Source organism: Theropithecus gelada, chromosome 16 (genome assembly GCF_003255815.1).
Source record: "Theropithecus gelada isolate Dixy chromosome 16, Tgel_1.0, whole genome shotgun sequence".
Taxonomy (NCBI): Eukaryota; Metazoa; Chordata; class Mammalia; order Primates; family Cercopithecidae; genus Theropithecus; species Theropithecus gelada.
In genome coordinates, this window is record NC_037684.1 from 29,911,102 (window position 1) to 29,928,443 (window position 17,342).

The 17,342-nt window shown below is 53.5% G+C and overlaps 1 protein-coding gene across 4 annotated transcripts in view; it reads right to left on the reverse strand.

Annotated features, from left to right (window-relative positions):
- ACLY (ATP citrate lyase) overlaps window positions 1-16,943 on the reverse strand; it is a 54,200-nt gene extending 37,257 nt beyond the window's left edge. For 2 of the 4 annotated variants that reach the window (XM_025361049.1, XM_025361050.1), the window contains exons 1-10: window positions 16,763-16,933; window positions 11,288-11,473; window positions 10,004-10,126; window positions 6,888-6,950; window positions 6,174-6,364; window positions 5,655-5,734; window positions 4,086-4,216; window positions 3,163-3,281; window positions 2,151-2,287; window positions 1,317-1,378 (exon numbers count right to left, since the gene is read on the reverse strand). In XM_025361049.1, the coding sequence (XP_025216834.1) occupies window positions 1,317-1,378; window positions 2,151-2,287; window positions 3,163-3,281; window positions 4,086-4,216; window positions 5,655-5,734; window positions 6,174-6,364; window positions 6,888-6,950; window positions 10,004-10,126; window positions 11,288-11,473; window positions 16,763-16,897 (1,227 nt within the window). In that variant the 5' untranslated portion in view covers window positions 16,898-16,933. Of the gene's footprint in view, window positions 1-1,316; window positions 1,379-2,150; window positions 2,288-3,162; window positions 3,282-4,085; window positions 4,217-5,654; window positions 5,735-6,173; window positions 6,365-6,887; window positions 6,951-10,003; window positions 10,127-11,287; window positions 11,474-16,762 lie in introns of all 4 variants that reach the window. The other 2 variants (XM_025361053.1, XM_025361051.1) reach the window with 1 other exon arrangement.
- Between the last annotated feature and the right edge of the window lie 399 nt (window positions 16,944-17,342).

Consider the following 17,342-nt stretch of genomic DNA (forward strand, 5'->3'; position numbering starts at 1 on the left):
TGCACTCCAGCCTGGGCGACAAAGTGAGACTCCATCTCAGAAAAAAAAAAAAAAAAAGACCAAGGAGATGCAGAGAAACCAGAGTCTCACAAGACTGTTGAAAGTAAGGAGGATCGGTCGGTTGGGCATGGTGGTTCACATCTGTAATACCAGCACTTTGGGAGGCTAAGGCGGGTGGATCACCTGAGGTCAGGAGTTCGAGACTAGCCTAGCCAATATGGTGAAATCCCCTCTCCACTAAAAATACAAAAATTAGCCGGGCATTGTGGTGGGTGTCTGTAATCCCAGCTACTCAGGAGGTTGAAGAAGGAGAATCACTTGAACCCAGGAGGCAGAGGTTGTAGTGAACTGAGATTGTGCCATTGCACTCCAGTCTCGACAATAAGAGTGAAACTTGAAAGGGGAGGGGGAGAGGGAGAAGGAGAAGGAGAGAGAGGGGGAAAGAAGGGGAGAGAGCAGGAGAGAGGGGGAAAGAAAGAGAGAGAGAGAGAGAGAGAAAAGAAAAGAAAAGAAAGAGCAAGCAAAGGAAAACAAAGGAGGAAAGGAAGGAAGAAAAGGAAGGAAGGAAGGGAAGGAAGGAAGGGAAGGAAAGGAAGGGAAGGAAGGGAAGGAAGGGAAGGAAGGGAAGGAAGGGAAGGAAAGGAAGGAAGGGAAGGAAGGGAAGGAAGGGAAAGAAGGGAAGGAAGGCAGGAAGGAAGGACGGACTGAGCCAGTGCTCCAAAGCATTGGTCCTGGGAAGGAAGAAAGCAGAAATTTGCCTCCCATCCTTCAGGTGGGAGAGTTATGGTCCAGCCTGGCAACTGCTTGCCCAGAGACACACAGCATCAGATGTGCAGCTCCTGTCCCAGTGTCTTCTCTACCCCCTTAAGAGATCTTGGGGCGGCCGGGCGCGGTGGCTCAAGCCTGTAATCCCAGCACTTTGGGAGGCCGAGACGGGCGGATCACGAGGTCAGGAGATCGAGACCATCCTGGCTAACACGGTGAAACCCCGTCTCTACTAAAAAATAAAAAAAAAATTAGCCGGGCGAGGTGGCGGGCGCCTGTGGTCCCAGCTACTCGGGAGGCTGAGGCAGGAGAATGGCGTAAGCCCGGGAGGCGGAGCTTGCAGTGAGCCGAGATCGCGCCACTGCACTCCAGCCTGGGCGACAGAGCGAGATTCCGTCTCAAAAAAAAAAAAAAAAAAGAGATCTTGGGGCAAGAGCCCCCTACCTGACCTGGGAACTCATGGTAACTTGGCTCTGGCTCAAACTCTGCTTTCAAGGCCCCTTCCCTGCTTTCCCCAAACCACTTTCCCCAGAAACTGCTGCAGCTGTTACCTTGAATGTAGCAGCCACATTGGTGAAGTTTGCAATGCTGCCTCCAATGATGAGGATCTTGCCTGGATTTGGAGTCAGAGAGAAATCAAAAACAGTTACAGAGGTAGACTTGAGCATCTTCCCAGCAATCCAACTGAGGAAGTTCTTGTTCCCCTGAATGAGGGTCCCCCATCTGCCAGGAGGTATTAGGGAGTGAGCAGGACAGTCTCTCCAGACATTCCACTTTATCAGCTCAACTCTCCATTACCTATGCCACCAGACAGGGGTCAGAACAAACCCATAGGAGCACTACATAACTCCTAACCAACATCCAAAAATCCAGGTTGGTTTCTAGATATCTCTGGAGGGAATCTCTCTCTCTCTCTGGCTCAAGGGAAGAGGAACTGGTATGCAGAGACCCAAAACACAGGTGGCAAAGGGGCACTGAGAATCACAGAGGCCAGGTAATGTAAGAAAGCCACTGAGTTTATTGCAATCAGTTTATGGCAATCGGATAAACTGAGTTTACTGCAATTGTAGCAGACACATGCCACAGCCACCTCCTCCCCTGCACTTGTTTGTAGGGTTTTAGCACACATCACCTCTTTCCCTCTCAGTCCCCTCCCACTGACAGATGTGGTCCCTACCCTCTATGCAGTCAGAGAAACCGAGAACCAAAGTTCAACGATTAGCCTCAAGCTGCAAAGGACCAGGACCACACACAGCCTTGGTGACTCCTGAGACGAAGCTGTCCCATTGCAGCACGCTGGGCTGTTCTGGGGAAGGGGGGACAGGGCTCTGTGTGTGTGTGTGTGTGTGCGTGTGTGTGCACGCGCGTGCGTGCGCATATCTCACCATCTGGGTGCTTCTCTCGGGTCATGAGGGAGAGGATAGTCTTGGCATAGTCATAGGTCTGCTGCTCGCTGGGGGCGCCCGAGTACTCCCCATAGTTTGCCAGCTCGTTGACACCCCCTAGATCACAGATGGTATCGCTGCCAAGGAGACACAGAAGTCAGTGATGGCTCTCATACTTCGGGCAGGGGGTGGCAGTCTGGTGCCTGGGAGGACATATGGATCCCTCAAAACACTGGAGTTAGCCTGTGGAACTGGCCTCTTGGGCCTCCAGCCCCCAGCTCCCATCCAAGTCTGGCCTGCAGGTTAACAGTGCTACATCAGACTCTCCTGGGCAGTGTGCTTTGCCAGCCCTAGGGCACTGGGAAGCCCTGGACAGACAATGGCAGGTAAAATGAACAATGCGCACCCCCTAACACAAAGACGAGAAAAATCACACACCGCAAGAGTCCCTGACGGGCTGCCCAAGAGAAGGCGTGCTGCAGCCAGAGGAAACAGTGCCAGTCACACACAGAAGGGAATGGCAGATTGCACATACAGAAATGAGCAGGTGTCTACCATGCTTAAAGTGAAAAAACTGCTAATTAATGTAAAGGGTGTAGAATATGATCCTAATATTTCTATAAAGCAAAGAGTATAAATATTTATATATGCTTGATAGGACATACAGAAACTTGCTAACTGGGGTGACCTGGTCAGGGAGGGGATGGGGAAATGGCCAGGCAACTTTCACTTTCTAGTTCATTTTCTATATTTGCTGTACCTTTGTATGGAGCACACAATTTTCACAATTAAAACTCAAAACAGCTTCATTTTGACACAAAAAAGAAAGTTATAGGAGACACTGAGAGCAGGGCAGGCCCTCGCCATCATCCCTCGAAGCCCTCTGGGATGCCACTGCTTTCCTCTGCCCCAAATTCCCACACCAAAGTGGCAGGACCCCACCCCCCAGGCCACACACATGTGGATGCTGGGTAGCTGGGCTGGCATCCCTTCAGCAACCCCCTTCAGTCACCTGTACACGACAGAGGCGCCACCCCCGGCCACCATGGTCCAGATCCTCCCCTTGGGGTTCAGCAAGGTCAGCTTCAGGCTTGCCCCACTTTTGGCATCTAGGTCTGCAATGTAGGCTTCCTGGGGAGCAGACAGCAACAGGTAGGCCCTCGGGGTGCCCCCTTTACCAGGTCCCAGATCCTAGGATCCCTCCCCGCTTTCCCTGGAGGCACACGAAGAGGTCACTAATCACTTTAATGGGGTGGGGAGAAGGGGCTAATCAGGGCCCCACATGCCTTGAAGACACTTGATGGCGTCTCCAAGTACCAAAACCACCCTTAGTCACAGTCACTGCCTGGGGACAAACTTCCCATCTCCCTTCTCTGATGTCAAGTCCTTGGCCCTCTGCCTAAGTCCTGAGCCTCACCATGTCCCTCTGCTTAACCGTGACCTCACCCCAGCATCTGCCTGCCCAGCCCATCACATGTTCCCCACCACCCCAGGACTCCCCAGGCCAGACTGTCTCCCAGCCCAGCCTCTTCCCTGGGCATGGGGTACTTCCCAGAAAGCCCAACCCTGCTGTGAAGACTTCTCAGAGGACAGAGTGGGAAAGAGCAATTAAAACTCCCAGTGAGAAGCCGAGAGAACGACCTTCCGTCAGGATTAGGGGGAGCCACTTGGAATCACGGAGAGGCAACAAATCAAGTGAAGAGTCGAGGGAGGCTGATTGAGAGAGAAATCTAAAAGGATTTCTGGCTGCGATTCAGAGGCTTGGCTCACCCCCACCCCCACCCCACTGGGGTTTTAAGAAAATTAAATGCTTCTCGGTCTTCCTTTCCCTGCCAAATAAACAGCTCATGAAGGGGGGCCAAATGCACATCAGAGATGAGTCACCTCCCCACCGCCCTCCCCCGAGTCCCCATCTCCTCTCTAAACCAGCCTTACCTCTGGATATGCCTCCCGCCCGAAGGGGGGAGGGAACTCGATGTCACCCCACTTCACTTTGCAGATGTAGTCGGCAGTGGCGTCCACCTTGGCCGCCAAGTCAAGGACATAGACTCCATCTTTGGTCACTACTTCAAGGGGGAGCAGAGGCAACCATCAGACACCGGCTCTGGGTAGAGACGACCACCAACCTCCAACCCCTCCACAAACACCGCTCCCATGGTGGCCCATTCAGGCCTCAGAACTCTCTAAGCTCAATAAGAAACCAGAGTGGCCCTTATGGAGACAGAGCGTTTCTCCATTAAAGGCAAAACAAATTCTACAAGGCCATTTCCCTCTCCCTAACCTACAGGTAATGGGACATGGAGGTCTGTATTAGTTGCCATGGCAATTTTCAAACATCTGTACAAAACGCCACACTCCCTGCTTTGAGTATCTAACCATGCGCAAACCCATGGTCTGGCCACTTTTTAAAAGTGTTTAAAGGCACCTGTTGCTGACAGAAGACCCCCCACCGGCATGCACATCTATGTCTCCCAGGGCCTGGCTAGGGGAAGCCACAGTGTCAGGTGGAGCAGGAGCCGCGGGGTGCACTGGACTCTCAGTCAGCAGGATTCGTTTATACTACCTCACTGGACACCCATCTTCCTCTTCCCCCAGGGCCATTTAGCTGATTGAGTTAGCACAAGGCCATCTGGTCCATTAGAGGGGCTGCATCCTCAGCCAGAATGATTTGATTTCTCGCCTTCCTGGACTTTGCCCTGAGAAGTCCTGGCCAGAGCCAGCCCACGCCACTCTCCCCCACCACCACCTGCTTCCTTCACATCCCAAGAGGCTGAGAACAAGCTCTTCCCAGCGTCAAGGGTTAATGATTGACCAACTCCCACAGAGGGAGGCAAGTGTGGGGCCTCTGAGTGCACCAGGAAGAATGAAGGGCCAGAGGGTGAGAGCAGTGCAGAGGCTGCCAACCTCCTGCTGTCAGACAGCCTGACCTGGCACGAGGAGCAGCAGCACACAGTCAGATCAAAACCAGGACTTCTGGCCGAGCGTGGTGGCTCACACCTGTAATCTCAGCACTTTGGGAGGCCAAGGCAGGCAGATTACCTGAAGTCAGGAGTTCGAGACCAGCCTGACCAACATGGTGAAACCCCGTCTCTACTAAAAATACAAAAATTAGCCGGGCATGGTGGCGGGCACCTGTAATCCCAACTACTCGGGAGACTGAGGCAGAAAAACTGTTTGAGCCCAGGAGGTGGAGGTTGCAGTGAGCCAAGATTGTGCCACTATACTCCATCCTGGGCGACAGGACAAGACTGTCTCAAAAACAAACAAACAAAATAAAACAAAACAAAACAAAACAGGACTTCCCCACTTCAGAGCAAGTTAAGACCAAAGAGAGGTTGGAGTTGACTAAGAGAACTACAGTCTTCTGAGAGCTCAGAAACAGGAACTGGCACTAAATGAGCATGGGAAGCCCTCCGCTTGTGCACATCTGTCTTGTGCTGCCCTCTGGCAAGTGGGAGTCTGGTTGGGACCCTTGCCCCCTCCCAGCCTAGCACACCCAGTTACCAAGGGGATTGATCTCGAGGTAGGTGAAGTACAGGTCCTCGTAGAAATTGAAGAGGCCGGAGATAAAACTGGCCAGAATTCTAGAGGTGGGAGGGAGAGAGGGACAGTTCATCGATCAGGGAGCAGCTCGGCAGCACCCCAGGCGCCCCACAGCAATCTCACTGCCACTGACAGCTCCATTTCCCGACACGCATCCTGCCGGCCCGTCCATCTCCTCTGCAACCCCTGCTCCCTGGACATCGCTCTTCAGCCACTGAGGCGGAAAGGAGCTGTCAGGAGAGAAGCTGGAGGCAGAGGCGTCAGACAGACAGGGGCAAGGAGGTGAGAGATGCTGGCGGCATATTTCAGTCTGGTTGCGAGCCAGTCCCCGCCCTGCACCCAGCTGTCTTCCTCAGGACAGGAATGTGCCTACTACCTGACACCCAGAGAGGAGACCACTCTGCTCTCCCTGCTCTATGCCCAGAGCCTGTCAGTTTTTTCATCCCAACTGCCACCTCCCTACCGTCCCTCTTACTCAACTCTTTCTTGTCTTCAGGGGCGTGGACCAACAGGTGTTTTTTGATGTCCTCAGGATTCAGTTTCTCATCCACGCCAACAAGTAGCTTCTGGGCCTTGGCGTCCACATCACCCACGTCCACACCCCCCTCGTGGTGGAACAGGACGTAGTCCCCTTCTCGGGTGGCATAGATGCAGACATAGAACTCCTCCGCCTTGCAGGTGAAGAGACGGGATAGTGGGATTGGGGTTGGGGGGTGAAGCTGGTGAGGGGCACTGAACTGGGGAAGATGGGGGGAGGTCTACCATGTACTGGGAGAGGAAACCAATCCCCATGGTCTCATTTTCTAAAACCCAGTAAAAAACATTCATCCAGAGACTTGTCTACCATCTTTTCCCCAAGGATAAGCAGAAGCAGCCACTAACCCACTGGCTGACGGTCCAGACTAAATCAGTGTGACTCCAGCTGAGGAATGGGGCCCGCCTGCAGGTCGTTCTTATCCCTGCGCTGGGAAGTCCCCTTTGTTACCAGTCCTAACTCCTCCCTGCTGCAGACCAAGTCCTTTCCTTCCCCTCTGGACTCCTGAGTCCACAGCACCCTCAGATCCTCAGTGCAGCTTCAGGGACCCTGGTCCCTCTGACTGTCCTCATCAGCTTGACTTCTTTCATCATGTTACGGCAGACAAACCCAAGGTTCCAGGAGGGAGAAGACCCAGCCTGGAGCCGCCTCACACATACCTGACTGTGGGGGACGAAGGGCTCGATCAAAAAGTTCTTGAGGAAGCCTGTGGCCTTGCCAACCTACAGAAAAATTGAGGGAAATGAAACTCAGAGGGATGGCACGTCTTGCCCCCAGGGCAGAAGGAGGGACTGCACAGAGGCGGTGCCCAAGCACCCCCACCACCACACCCAGCAGAGAGACTTTTTCAGAAAAAATGGGGTCACAGATCCCTAAGCTCAGTAAGTCCTCATGAGATGCCCATTCACCCCTTGCTCTGGTGCGAGCTGTGCCTTGCCCACTCTTGGCCTCCTCTGGAGGGTGACACAGGACCTGCATAAGGGAAAGGGCTCCAACAAGTCACGGCTGTGGCAGAGCTTGAAGGGGAGGGGAAACTGGGTAAGAGGGAGTGACCATTCTGCTTCATGGGCCTTGAGGAAGGCACAGTGACTCAGCCTCAGGACATGGGTCCAGGAGCGGGGAATGGGTGGAGAAGTGGGGAGCCAGGGCTTAATCACGGAAACTTCTCCACACAGACTCTCCTGGCTAAGGACCACAGGCCTGCAGAGCTAATCAGTTTGAGTGATTCCCTGGCGGCAGCCGTGGCGAGACAGCCCTCATCCCGGTAAGTCCCAAACCCCCTGCCCAGCCTGTGCGTCACTGCTGAGTCAGGGACCAGACAGCAATCCATCAGAGGTAATGAGCCGCTCCTGCTGGCCCAAGGCTGCTGCCAGCTCAGATGTCTGATGTCCCCCACCCTCCCCTCCCAGAGGCCAGCAGAAGGAAGCAGGATGTGCTCCCTGGGGACGTGCTCAGCATCCCTCCCTCCCATCCCACCATCCTCTCTCCAAAGGCCTGGGAACTCAAGGGTCAGGGCGCTTCATGCCCGGGTCCATGTGCAACTTCAAGGATCCCTCTTTACCCATGAAGGCTAGAAACTGGGAAATTAACATTAAGGGCTACTCTGAGGAAGCCCAATGAGGGAGGAAGACATCTCCATCACCACCTTCATTGCTATACCCGAGGCAGTCAAGGAAGTTCATCCCTGGTACAGCTTCACCCCAGAGGAGCACCAGGCCCTTCAGAACCACGTGCTCTACAGAGCCAGGTGTGGATGGCACATTCTTCCCAGGCTAGGCCAAGACTCAGTCCCACTCCCTCCCTCAGTCCTCCAGCTCCCTTGGGGAGTGAGAAGAAACATAATTTTATTTCCAGGCATTTCTTAGCCTTCCTAAACCATGCTTCACTCTCTCTCATCTACGTGGCTGAAATTCATCACCAAGCTGGGAGAAGTCAGTCATTGAATTTGGGCTTGGTGGCACACATCTGTAGTCCCAGTTACATGGGAGGCTGAGGCGGGAGGATTACCTGAGGCCAGGAGTTCGAGACCAGCTTGGTTAACATTCGAGACCCTATCTCTACAAAAAAAATTTAAAAAGCAGTCTGGCATGGTGGCATTCTCCTATAGTCCCAAATACTAAGGAAGCTGAGGTGGGAGGATAACTTGAACCTGGGAAGTGGAGGCTGTAGTGAGACATGAATGTGCCACTGCACTACAACCTCGAATGACAGTGTGAGACCCTGTCTTAAAAAAATAAAGTAGGCCAGGCACAGTGGCTCATGCCTATAATTCCAGCACTTTGGGAGGCCGAGGCAGGCAGATCACCTGAGGTCAGGAGTTCAAGACCAGCCTGGCCAACATGGAGAAACCCTGTCTCTACCGAAAATACAAAATTAGCCAGGTATGGTGGTGCATGATTGTAATCCCAGCTACTCAGAAGGCTGAGGCTAGAAAATCACTTGAACCTGGGAGGCAGAGGTTGCAGTGAGCCGAGATCCGGCCATTGCACTCCAGCTGGGGCAACAAGAGCGAAATTCTGTCTCAAAAAAAAAAAAAAAAAAATCAAAAAAAATTAGCCAGGTGTTGTAGCATTGTAGCCCCTGTTAATCAGGAGGCTGAGGTGGGAGGAATGCTTGAGCAGAAGATATCGAGGCTGCAGTCTAGCCTGGGCAACAGAGCGAGACCTGTCTCAAAAATAAATAAATAAAAATTTAAAAAAGAACTGAATTTACTCTTCAACGTTATTAACTATCACATCCTAGGTTCTTGACCCAGTATGTCCTTCTGCCTACATGACTGTGTGTCTGCCTTTTTCATATTTTTTAATCCACCCCTTAGGTACACATGCTATCACAAGCTACCATAACCCTTCCTTTTTGGAAACTGGAAAGAAAGGAGTTCCTAGAATGGGGCTGGGAGTGGTGGCTCACGCCTGTAATCCCAGCACTTTGGGAGGCCTGAGGTCGGGAGTTCCAGACCAGCCTGACCAGCACAGAGAAATCCCATCTCTAATAAAAATACAAAATCAGTCAGGCATGTTGGTGGATGCCTGTAATTCCAGTTACTCGGGAGGCTGAGGCGGGAGAGTCTCTTGAACCCGGGCGGCGGAGGTTGTGGTGAGCTGAGATCACACCACTGCACTGCAGCCTGGGCAACAAGAGCAAAACTCTGCCTCAAAAAAAAAAAAAAAAAAAAAAACCTCAGACCAGGCCAGGGGCGGTGCCTCATACCTGTAATCCCAGCATTTTGGGAGGCTGAGGTGGGCGGATCACAAGGTCAGGAGTTCAAGACCAGCCTGGCCAATATGGTGAAACCCCGTCTCTACTAAAATTACAAAAATTAGCCTGCCATGGTGGCAAGTGTCTGTAGTCCCAGCTACTCAGGAGGCTGGGGCAGGAAAATCGCTTGAACTGGGAGGCCAAGATTGCAGTGAGCCAAGATCACACCACTGCACTCCAGCCTGGGCAACAGAGCAAGACCCTGTCTCAAAAAAAAAGAATCAGACCATTTCCACCTGGCTCTTGAATTACACTGAGGTTACCTCTGCGGCACATCTTGCCCAAACCAATAACAGAAAGAAGTTTGGAATATGAGGGAGCTGGGAATGGGCTCAGTAGGCCCAAGACTGGGCCTACTGCTGGTGGCTACCTGACTGGATCAGCGCCACAGGACTTCTGTCTTCCCTGAGCTACAATGAGACTGGCTGTGGGGGTGACCCACAGAACTGCTGACCTGGAGGCGACCATATTTGCTTCTGTTACCACACACGTTCACCCTGACCCCATGCCCACTCACTGTAGCTTCCTGTCCCAGCCGTGGCTTCAGCCAGGACTTGACCCCATCCAGAGTGAGGTTGACCCCAACGAGGCCAAGTTTTCCACGACGTTTGATCAGCTGGTCTGGCTTGACTACCAAGTTCTGGAACGAGAGCGGTTTGTATTTAGAGTGAGGAAGAATTAGATAAAGGATAGTATTTTGGAGATCCAAATAGAGGACAGCAGGGATTGACTTCCCATTCACTCTGCTCCAAAGCCAGCCCCACCCATCCTTCAGGGTCAACTCTTGGATGCTTCCCCCACCTACCCTAGCCAATACCTTGCTTTTGAGAACTAGGTATCTAGAGGCATTCGTGCCCAGATGGAGCCTGGCACAGAGGAGGCACTCAGCAAATACCTGCTGAGTGAATAAGTGATTCCCTACCCTCCCTATGTGATACATTAGCTTCTTCATTCAACAGTAAGCCCCTCAGAATATGGACCAGAACCCGTGTTCCAAAGAGGAAAACAGAGAGAGCCTTGGGGCAGCGAGGAACCTTAGAGATCATCTAGTCAGCCCCATCCCTGTGCCTGAACCCTGTCTACAACAGGCCCACCAGCAGCCCCTAACCACTCCTCATACATCTCCAGGGCCAGGAAACTCCCTCCATCCCCTTGTGGTAAGCTGTCTCCTAATGGGAAGAAACCCCACCACTAGTCCTAGGCTTGCTCTCTGGGCCCTGCCAGGGAAATCTAAGAGCTTTCTAACAATGGCCCTGCAGAGATCTCAAGAACGGAGCCTCTATTCCATGCTGACCCTCCAGGGTCAGGGCCATTCTTCACAAAGTACAAGGTCACTCTTCCTAACTGCCTTGATACATTCCTGATATACTCCACTTAGGGAAGGAGAGGACACATACCTACTTTTTACTGAGCACCTACCATGTGCCAGGTACCAAGCACGCTAAATGCGTCTTGCTAATCCTTACAGCTCAGAGTGAGCATTATCCCACTGGAGAGATGGGGAATCTAAAACTCAAAGAGGTGAAATGGCTTGCCCCAGGCCACATGGTTAATAGACACGGCTGTGATTTAGACACCAGTTTGTCCAGTTTCAAGCCCATGGCAGGGTACACCATGCTGGGGTACCTCAACATGCAGGGCTCAGCGTGAACACAAACCCTGCTCAGCCCATGGCATGCTTCCCACAGCTGCTGCCGGCAGCCTCCAACCCCGTGACCCCATCCGCATCTGCAACAAACCAATGGCTTTCTCTTCCTCAGACCCCGTTCGTGGAGGGGCCGTTCGTGGAGGCAGGGCTCACCTGGCTGAGCAGCCAGGGGTGGTCCTGCAGCAGGCGGGCCCAGTCTGTGTCAGGAGTGACCCGAGCATACTTGAACCGATTCTGGATGGCTGAGGTGGTGCAGATGAACTTGTAAAGGAGTTCTTTGCCCGTCTGCTCTGAAATTGCCTTCGCTGACATGGCTGCAGAGGGACCTGCTCTACCTGTCTGGGAGAGAGCAGCTGGTCAGAAGGGGGCGGGCGGGTGGAGGCACTATCTTCCCCAGCAGGACAGACCCACTTCCAGTTGCCCCCAGACAATAAAACCAGATCTCAGCATTTCTCAAGAGGAAGGAAAGAAGGCTGTCCCAGCAGGAAGGATGGAAGAGAGATATCAAGCAGCACTTTTGCCAGCAGAGGAAGAAGATCCAGAGACAATGGGTGAGGGAAGATAGACAAAAACAAAGGTGCCATTTGCCCTGGGACTCTTGCCTCACCCTGCCCCATTCCCTCTAGGCAAACTAGCTAACCCACAACCACACTCATCCTGGAGCAAAAGGCAGCTGGCTAGGAGGCCAGAAATACCGGTGCTTTGACCCAAATCTGAGTGCTGGTCCCATTTGAGGTGAGCAGAGACATTGAAACACCTTTCTGTTCTCTGACCAGTGCAGAGTACGGCCGGAACTGCAAAAGGCTAGCCTTTCTCTCCCTACAGGTTTCATCTCCCCCACACCCAGATTTACCCCTACACATACCCTTACACAGCACCAGGCCAATGGCCAAGCTAGCAAGTTTACTTAGCCTCAAACAGGGTCACACCCCCAGGTCTTGGTTAGGAGGGGAGCAGGGGAGGGGGAAGGATCATCACAAAGCTCTTTTCTCCTCTTTTCTCTCGGACACTAGCCTCCCAACCCTGAGTATGGGGCAGATACAGGGCAGGGAAACTGACCTTTAGTACATCCCACCCGCCCCACTGAATCATCCAGCTGCTAATTTAGAGCAAAACTCACGGCCGGGCGCGGTGGCTCAAGCCTGTAATCCCAGCACTTTGGGAGGCCGAGACGGGCGGATCACGAGGTCAGAAGATCGAGACCATCCTGGCTAACACGGTGAAACCCCGTCTCTACTAAAAAATACAAAAACTAGCCGGGCGAGGTGGCGGGCACCTGTAGTCCCAGCTACTCGGGAGGCTGAGGCAGGAGAATGGCGTAAACCCGGGAGGCGGAGCTTGCAGTGAGCTGAGATCCGGCCACTGCACTCCAGCCCAGGCGACAGAGCCAGACTCCGTCTCAAAAAAAAAAAAAAAAAAAAAAAAAAAACTCACTAAGCAAAACAGAGGCCTCTCTGGGGACCACCCTGTAGTGGTCACTTCTAACTGAGCCAGACTGAGAGGAGGAGGAGGAGGAAGAGGCAGAAACCATCCTCCATCACATGTATAAGGAAACTCATCTTAGAGTTCGAGGCTACAGTGAGCTATGATTGCACTGCTGCACTGTAGCCTGGGTGTCAGAGCAAGACCTTGTGTCTAAAAAAAGATAAAAAGAAACTCATCTCATATGAGCTCTGGGAGGTACACTGAGATTTACAACCCCATTTCTGAGATGGGGAATAAAATCTCAGAGGGGTTAGGATAACTTGCCCAAGACGCCCACCTAATAATAAGCAAGGTGTGACACAAGACTCAAACCCAAACCCTCTTACACCTAGGTCCCCAGAAGAATCCACACCAGCCCGAGAAAAGACCATTTTTCCAAGAGCCAGGCCCACGTGTCCTTTTCACTTCAAAGAGTCTATGAAAAGAATTTCGTCATCTCCCCTCTCCACCACTCTGTCCTGATACATCCATTCTCCTGTGGGCAACTCAAGGAGTGAGCTGGGGAGGGGAATGGGGGGAGGCGGATATGGGAATTCAGGCCAAGATCTTGACTCGATCAGGAAAAGTCACTCCCGTCTCCCCCACCAAGGCCCAGAGGCAAAGCTGTTGAATTTGCTGGGGGAGAAAAAAGTCAAGTACAAATAAAGGAGGGCAGAGTAAAGGAGCCGGCTGGTTTACATGTGCTGGAAGCTGGGTCTCCATTCCCAGTTCAGAGAAGGCCAACATTCCAGGGGCCACGTTGCGCCCCCTCCCAGTCAGCCAGGCTGGTAGGGCTTCAGGTTCTAATCCTGGCTTGGCTGCCTGTGTCAGCCTCCCAGCTAGTATCCAGCATGGCACAATGGGTGTATTCAGCCTGGTATCTGCCTAAAGTGGGGTAGCTGGGAAGGGGCTCAGAGATGTTCCCTTTTCTGGCCTTCCCCTGGAATTACTTGAGATTCCTTCTCAATATAAGTTTCCAGAGATGCCCGGACCAGCCCCACTGCCTCACGGTCCTCCACCCCCCACCCACTGCTCCATTTCCCAATCTTCTTGACTCAGACCAGAAAAACTGGTCCTGAAATGGAATGGGTACACCCCCCACCCCTCTTCCAAAGAGAGTGCAGCCCAGGGCAGATCAAGGCACACTCAGAGAGGAGGGGGCAGTGGCTGACCATCCTCAGCAATTCTGACTCCTTCCATAACTCCAGGGGAAAGGAAGTCCCTGGGCAACGCCTCTCTAGAAGAAAAAAGTCTGAGACTCCCGGTAAAACAGTACCCTGAAGCTGGCACCTCCAAAACAGACAAAAGACCCAACTTTGGAAAGGACAAGGGAGAGAAAACAGACCCCTGCAGCTGAGAAATCAGTTTTCTTGAGACCCAGATCAAATTTCAGGTCCAAGAGTCCATCTCCATAGGGTCTTTGGAAGGAGGATAGGAGAGAAGATACAAGGGGATGATACACGATAGAAAACAAGATTTGCCAGTTTACCAAAACAAGAGATTTGCCACTAGAGCATTCAGGCTTAGAGAGGGTAGGTTGAGATAAGGAATATATACAACATAATAAAAAATGGTCTCTGCAAATTCACCAATACAGAGAAAGCAAACGGCTCACAAACCCAGGGAGTGGACTCAGCAGAGAAAAATCGCAACTTTAATGGTTCAGTGAGGTCTTTTTTTTTCTTTTTTTTTTTGAGGAGTCTCGCTGTGTCGCCCAAGCTGGAGTGCAGTGGAGTGATCTCGGCTCACTGCAACCTCAGCCTCCCAGGTTCAAGTGATTCTCCTGTCTCAGCCTCCTCAGTAGCTGGGATGCATGCCACCACGCCCAGCTAATTTTTTTGTATTTTTAGTAGAGATGGGGTTTCATCATGTTGGTCAGGCTGGTCTCGAACTCCTGACCTCGTGATCCACCCGCCTCAGCCTCCCAAAGTGCTGGGATTACAGGCATGAGCCACTGTGCCCAGCCTTCAGTGAGGTCTTAAAAGTCTCTCTAAGGCAGTGGCTCTTACCCTCTTTGAGTTCTCAGACTCTTGAGAGTGAAGAAAACCCCAGAAAAATGTACACAAATCCAATCGTGCATATCATTTCAAGGTGCTCACCTGTGACAATGATCCAATGGCCCACAGACTGACCACCAGTTAAGAACATTTGCGGCTGGGCGCAGTAGCTCACGCCTGTAATCCCAGCACTTCCGGAGGCCAAGGAGAGCAAATCACGAGGTCAGGAGTTTGAGACCAGCCTGGCCAATATGGTGAAACCCTGTTTCTACTACAAATACAAAAATTAGCCGGGCATGGTGGTGCACGCCTGTAGTCTCAGCTACTGGGGAGGCTGAGGCAGGAGAATCGCTTGAACCCAGGAGGCAGAGGTTGCAGTGAGCCGAGATCCACCACTGTACTCTCCAGCCTGGGCAACAAAGCGAGACGCCATCTCAAAAAAAAAGAATATTTGCTCCAGTGGAGTGAGCAAATACCTACAAATACCTATCTGGGTTTGGGAACTTCCCTCCCAACATCTTAAGTCTGCCTCCACAATAGCTGAATGTGCTGTCAAACTAGTGACAGATGATTGGGCTGAGCTTGGACTCCAGGAACTGTTACTTGGTAACAGCTAAATGTGTAAACCATTTGGGGGAAATCATGCCAAGGAACCTGAAAACACACACATACACACATTCTCTAAGGGTGGGGCCTTCTGAGCTGAATGGGGTCTTTTCTGCAGACGGGTGAGTGACCCAGGATTGAGTTCACTTTTAGCAGACACTGAGAGAAGCGGCCCACACAGGAGGCTGAATGAAAGAGGGCTGTTCCCCAGGACACACCCCTGGGACACAGCCAGTGGAAGGGAATCACTGGGGATGCTACTTAGGGTGCCTCTGGGAAAGACAAAAATACTCATTTGAAGGTTAGTATCTGCAGGATTGGGATTTATTGATTGATTGATTGACTGATTGAGAATACAGGCAATCCCTGGAGGAAATTCTAAAGAGGCAGAATTCTGTGATTGCCTCCTACTGCGGCAGACATAGTGTCAGAATGGGGATGGAGCCATCAGCTGCCCAGTGTCTGAGGGCTCTTCCCACTACCACCCCGCAAGCTGTTTAGGAAGGTTTCTAAAAGGTGAAAATCGCCCCTTTGGGCAACTGGGACCTACCAGCTGTCCCTCACCCCACATTTTAGTTCAGTTGAGCCAGCTGAAAACACAGAGCAAAGTTAAAGGTGGAGAAGAGTAGGTTAGCTGACCAAACTGTGCTGTGTACTTTTCCTTATCATCTCTTCCAAAATCCTCTTCCCAGGAAGACCTCCAGGGACCCCGTAACGGCAGAACTCCTTGGCACTGCACGGTATCTGCCAAGGTTGGAGAGGGCGGCAGGCGCCGGGACTGGCCCGTTGCCCGGCTCGACAGGAGGGCGGCGGCAGCAACCTCCAGCCCCCTAAAGTCCTTTCCCCGGCCAGGCTTGGCCTCAGCTCAGGGGTGGGGTGGTACCCCGGCCATCTGTCGCTTAGGGGCTGGACTCCACGGCACCTCCAGTGCGAGGAGGGTCCTTTCTGCGAGATTTCAGTCCTAGCGGCGAGACGAGACGAGGCCTGGGGCACCCTGGCCCCGCGTGGCCTTCCCCGGAGGTGCTCCCAGCTCGTTCCCTCCACTTGGGCGTGGAGCTCAATTCTGACCCCACAGAACCAAGGGAAGGGCCTGAGCCTGGCCAGTGAGGGATCGGAGTGGGACCAGTCGCTACCGCTTTCTCTACTTCCCGTCCAGGCATCCGATGGGGGAACCCGGATGGGGCCAAAAGGCGGCCCGATGAGCCCGAGGAGCCTCAATAGCTGTGCCAGGGAGGGGCGAGGCGCGCCAGGAGGGGGCCCATGCAATGTGGGAGAGGGAGGAGAAGCACGGACGGCGGCAAGCCCCGTGCAAACTCTCAAGAACTGGAATATGTGTGTACCGCGCGGGGGGAGGGGAGGGGCGTCGACACGCGGCCACCGGCCGGGACCCCGGGCGAAGGCTAACCTAAAGCTAAGACCCTCAGAACTTCCAAGCAGGTGTAGGGAGGGCGCGTGGGCACCGAGCCCGCATCGGAGAAGGCGGTTCCGGGTTGGGGAAGGGAGGCAGGAAGCTCCTAGGGCGAGCGGGCTCCAGCCAGCGAAAACAGCCTCCCATGCTCACCTCTGCGAAAGTCCCTACGCGGCACTTCCTCCACAGGCCCGACGAACCCCGCAAAATCCGGAGCGCTCCAGCAGCCGGTAGCTTCCCGGGATCCGGCTTTTGTCCCGGCCCAGCCGGGCTTCTCCCCGCCCCCATCAGCTCACGGCGAGAGCGGCCCCGCGATTGGCCACACGCGTTCCCTAGCCTGAGCGCCAGGGCTCCTCCCAATTCGCTGCCGGCGTGGCCCCACCCCACGAGGGCGGGCCCCGAGGCCTGCTGGGACTTGTAGTCCTGCTGGCCCGTCCACCGCCTCTTGGGAGCGGGCGGGGCCGGGGCGGGGCCGAGGGCGTGGCCCCGGATGGGGAGATGGGTCGGACTAGGCTAAGAGGAGAACGCGCGGGGCTGGGGGGCTGTGGCCTGACCGCTTGGGGGGCTGGAAGGATTGCCACTCGGGAAGTTGGGGGAGGGGAGGATGGGATGTTAGTCCAGCTGGCTGTAACGCAGCTTTGGGACCTGGAGTCCCCTTGCTCCCTCCCTTGGGAGAAACGGACGTCTGCATTTGCGCCGCACCGAACCCGACTGCTTAGACAGCCGTGGCTGG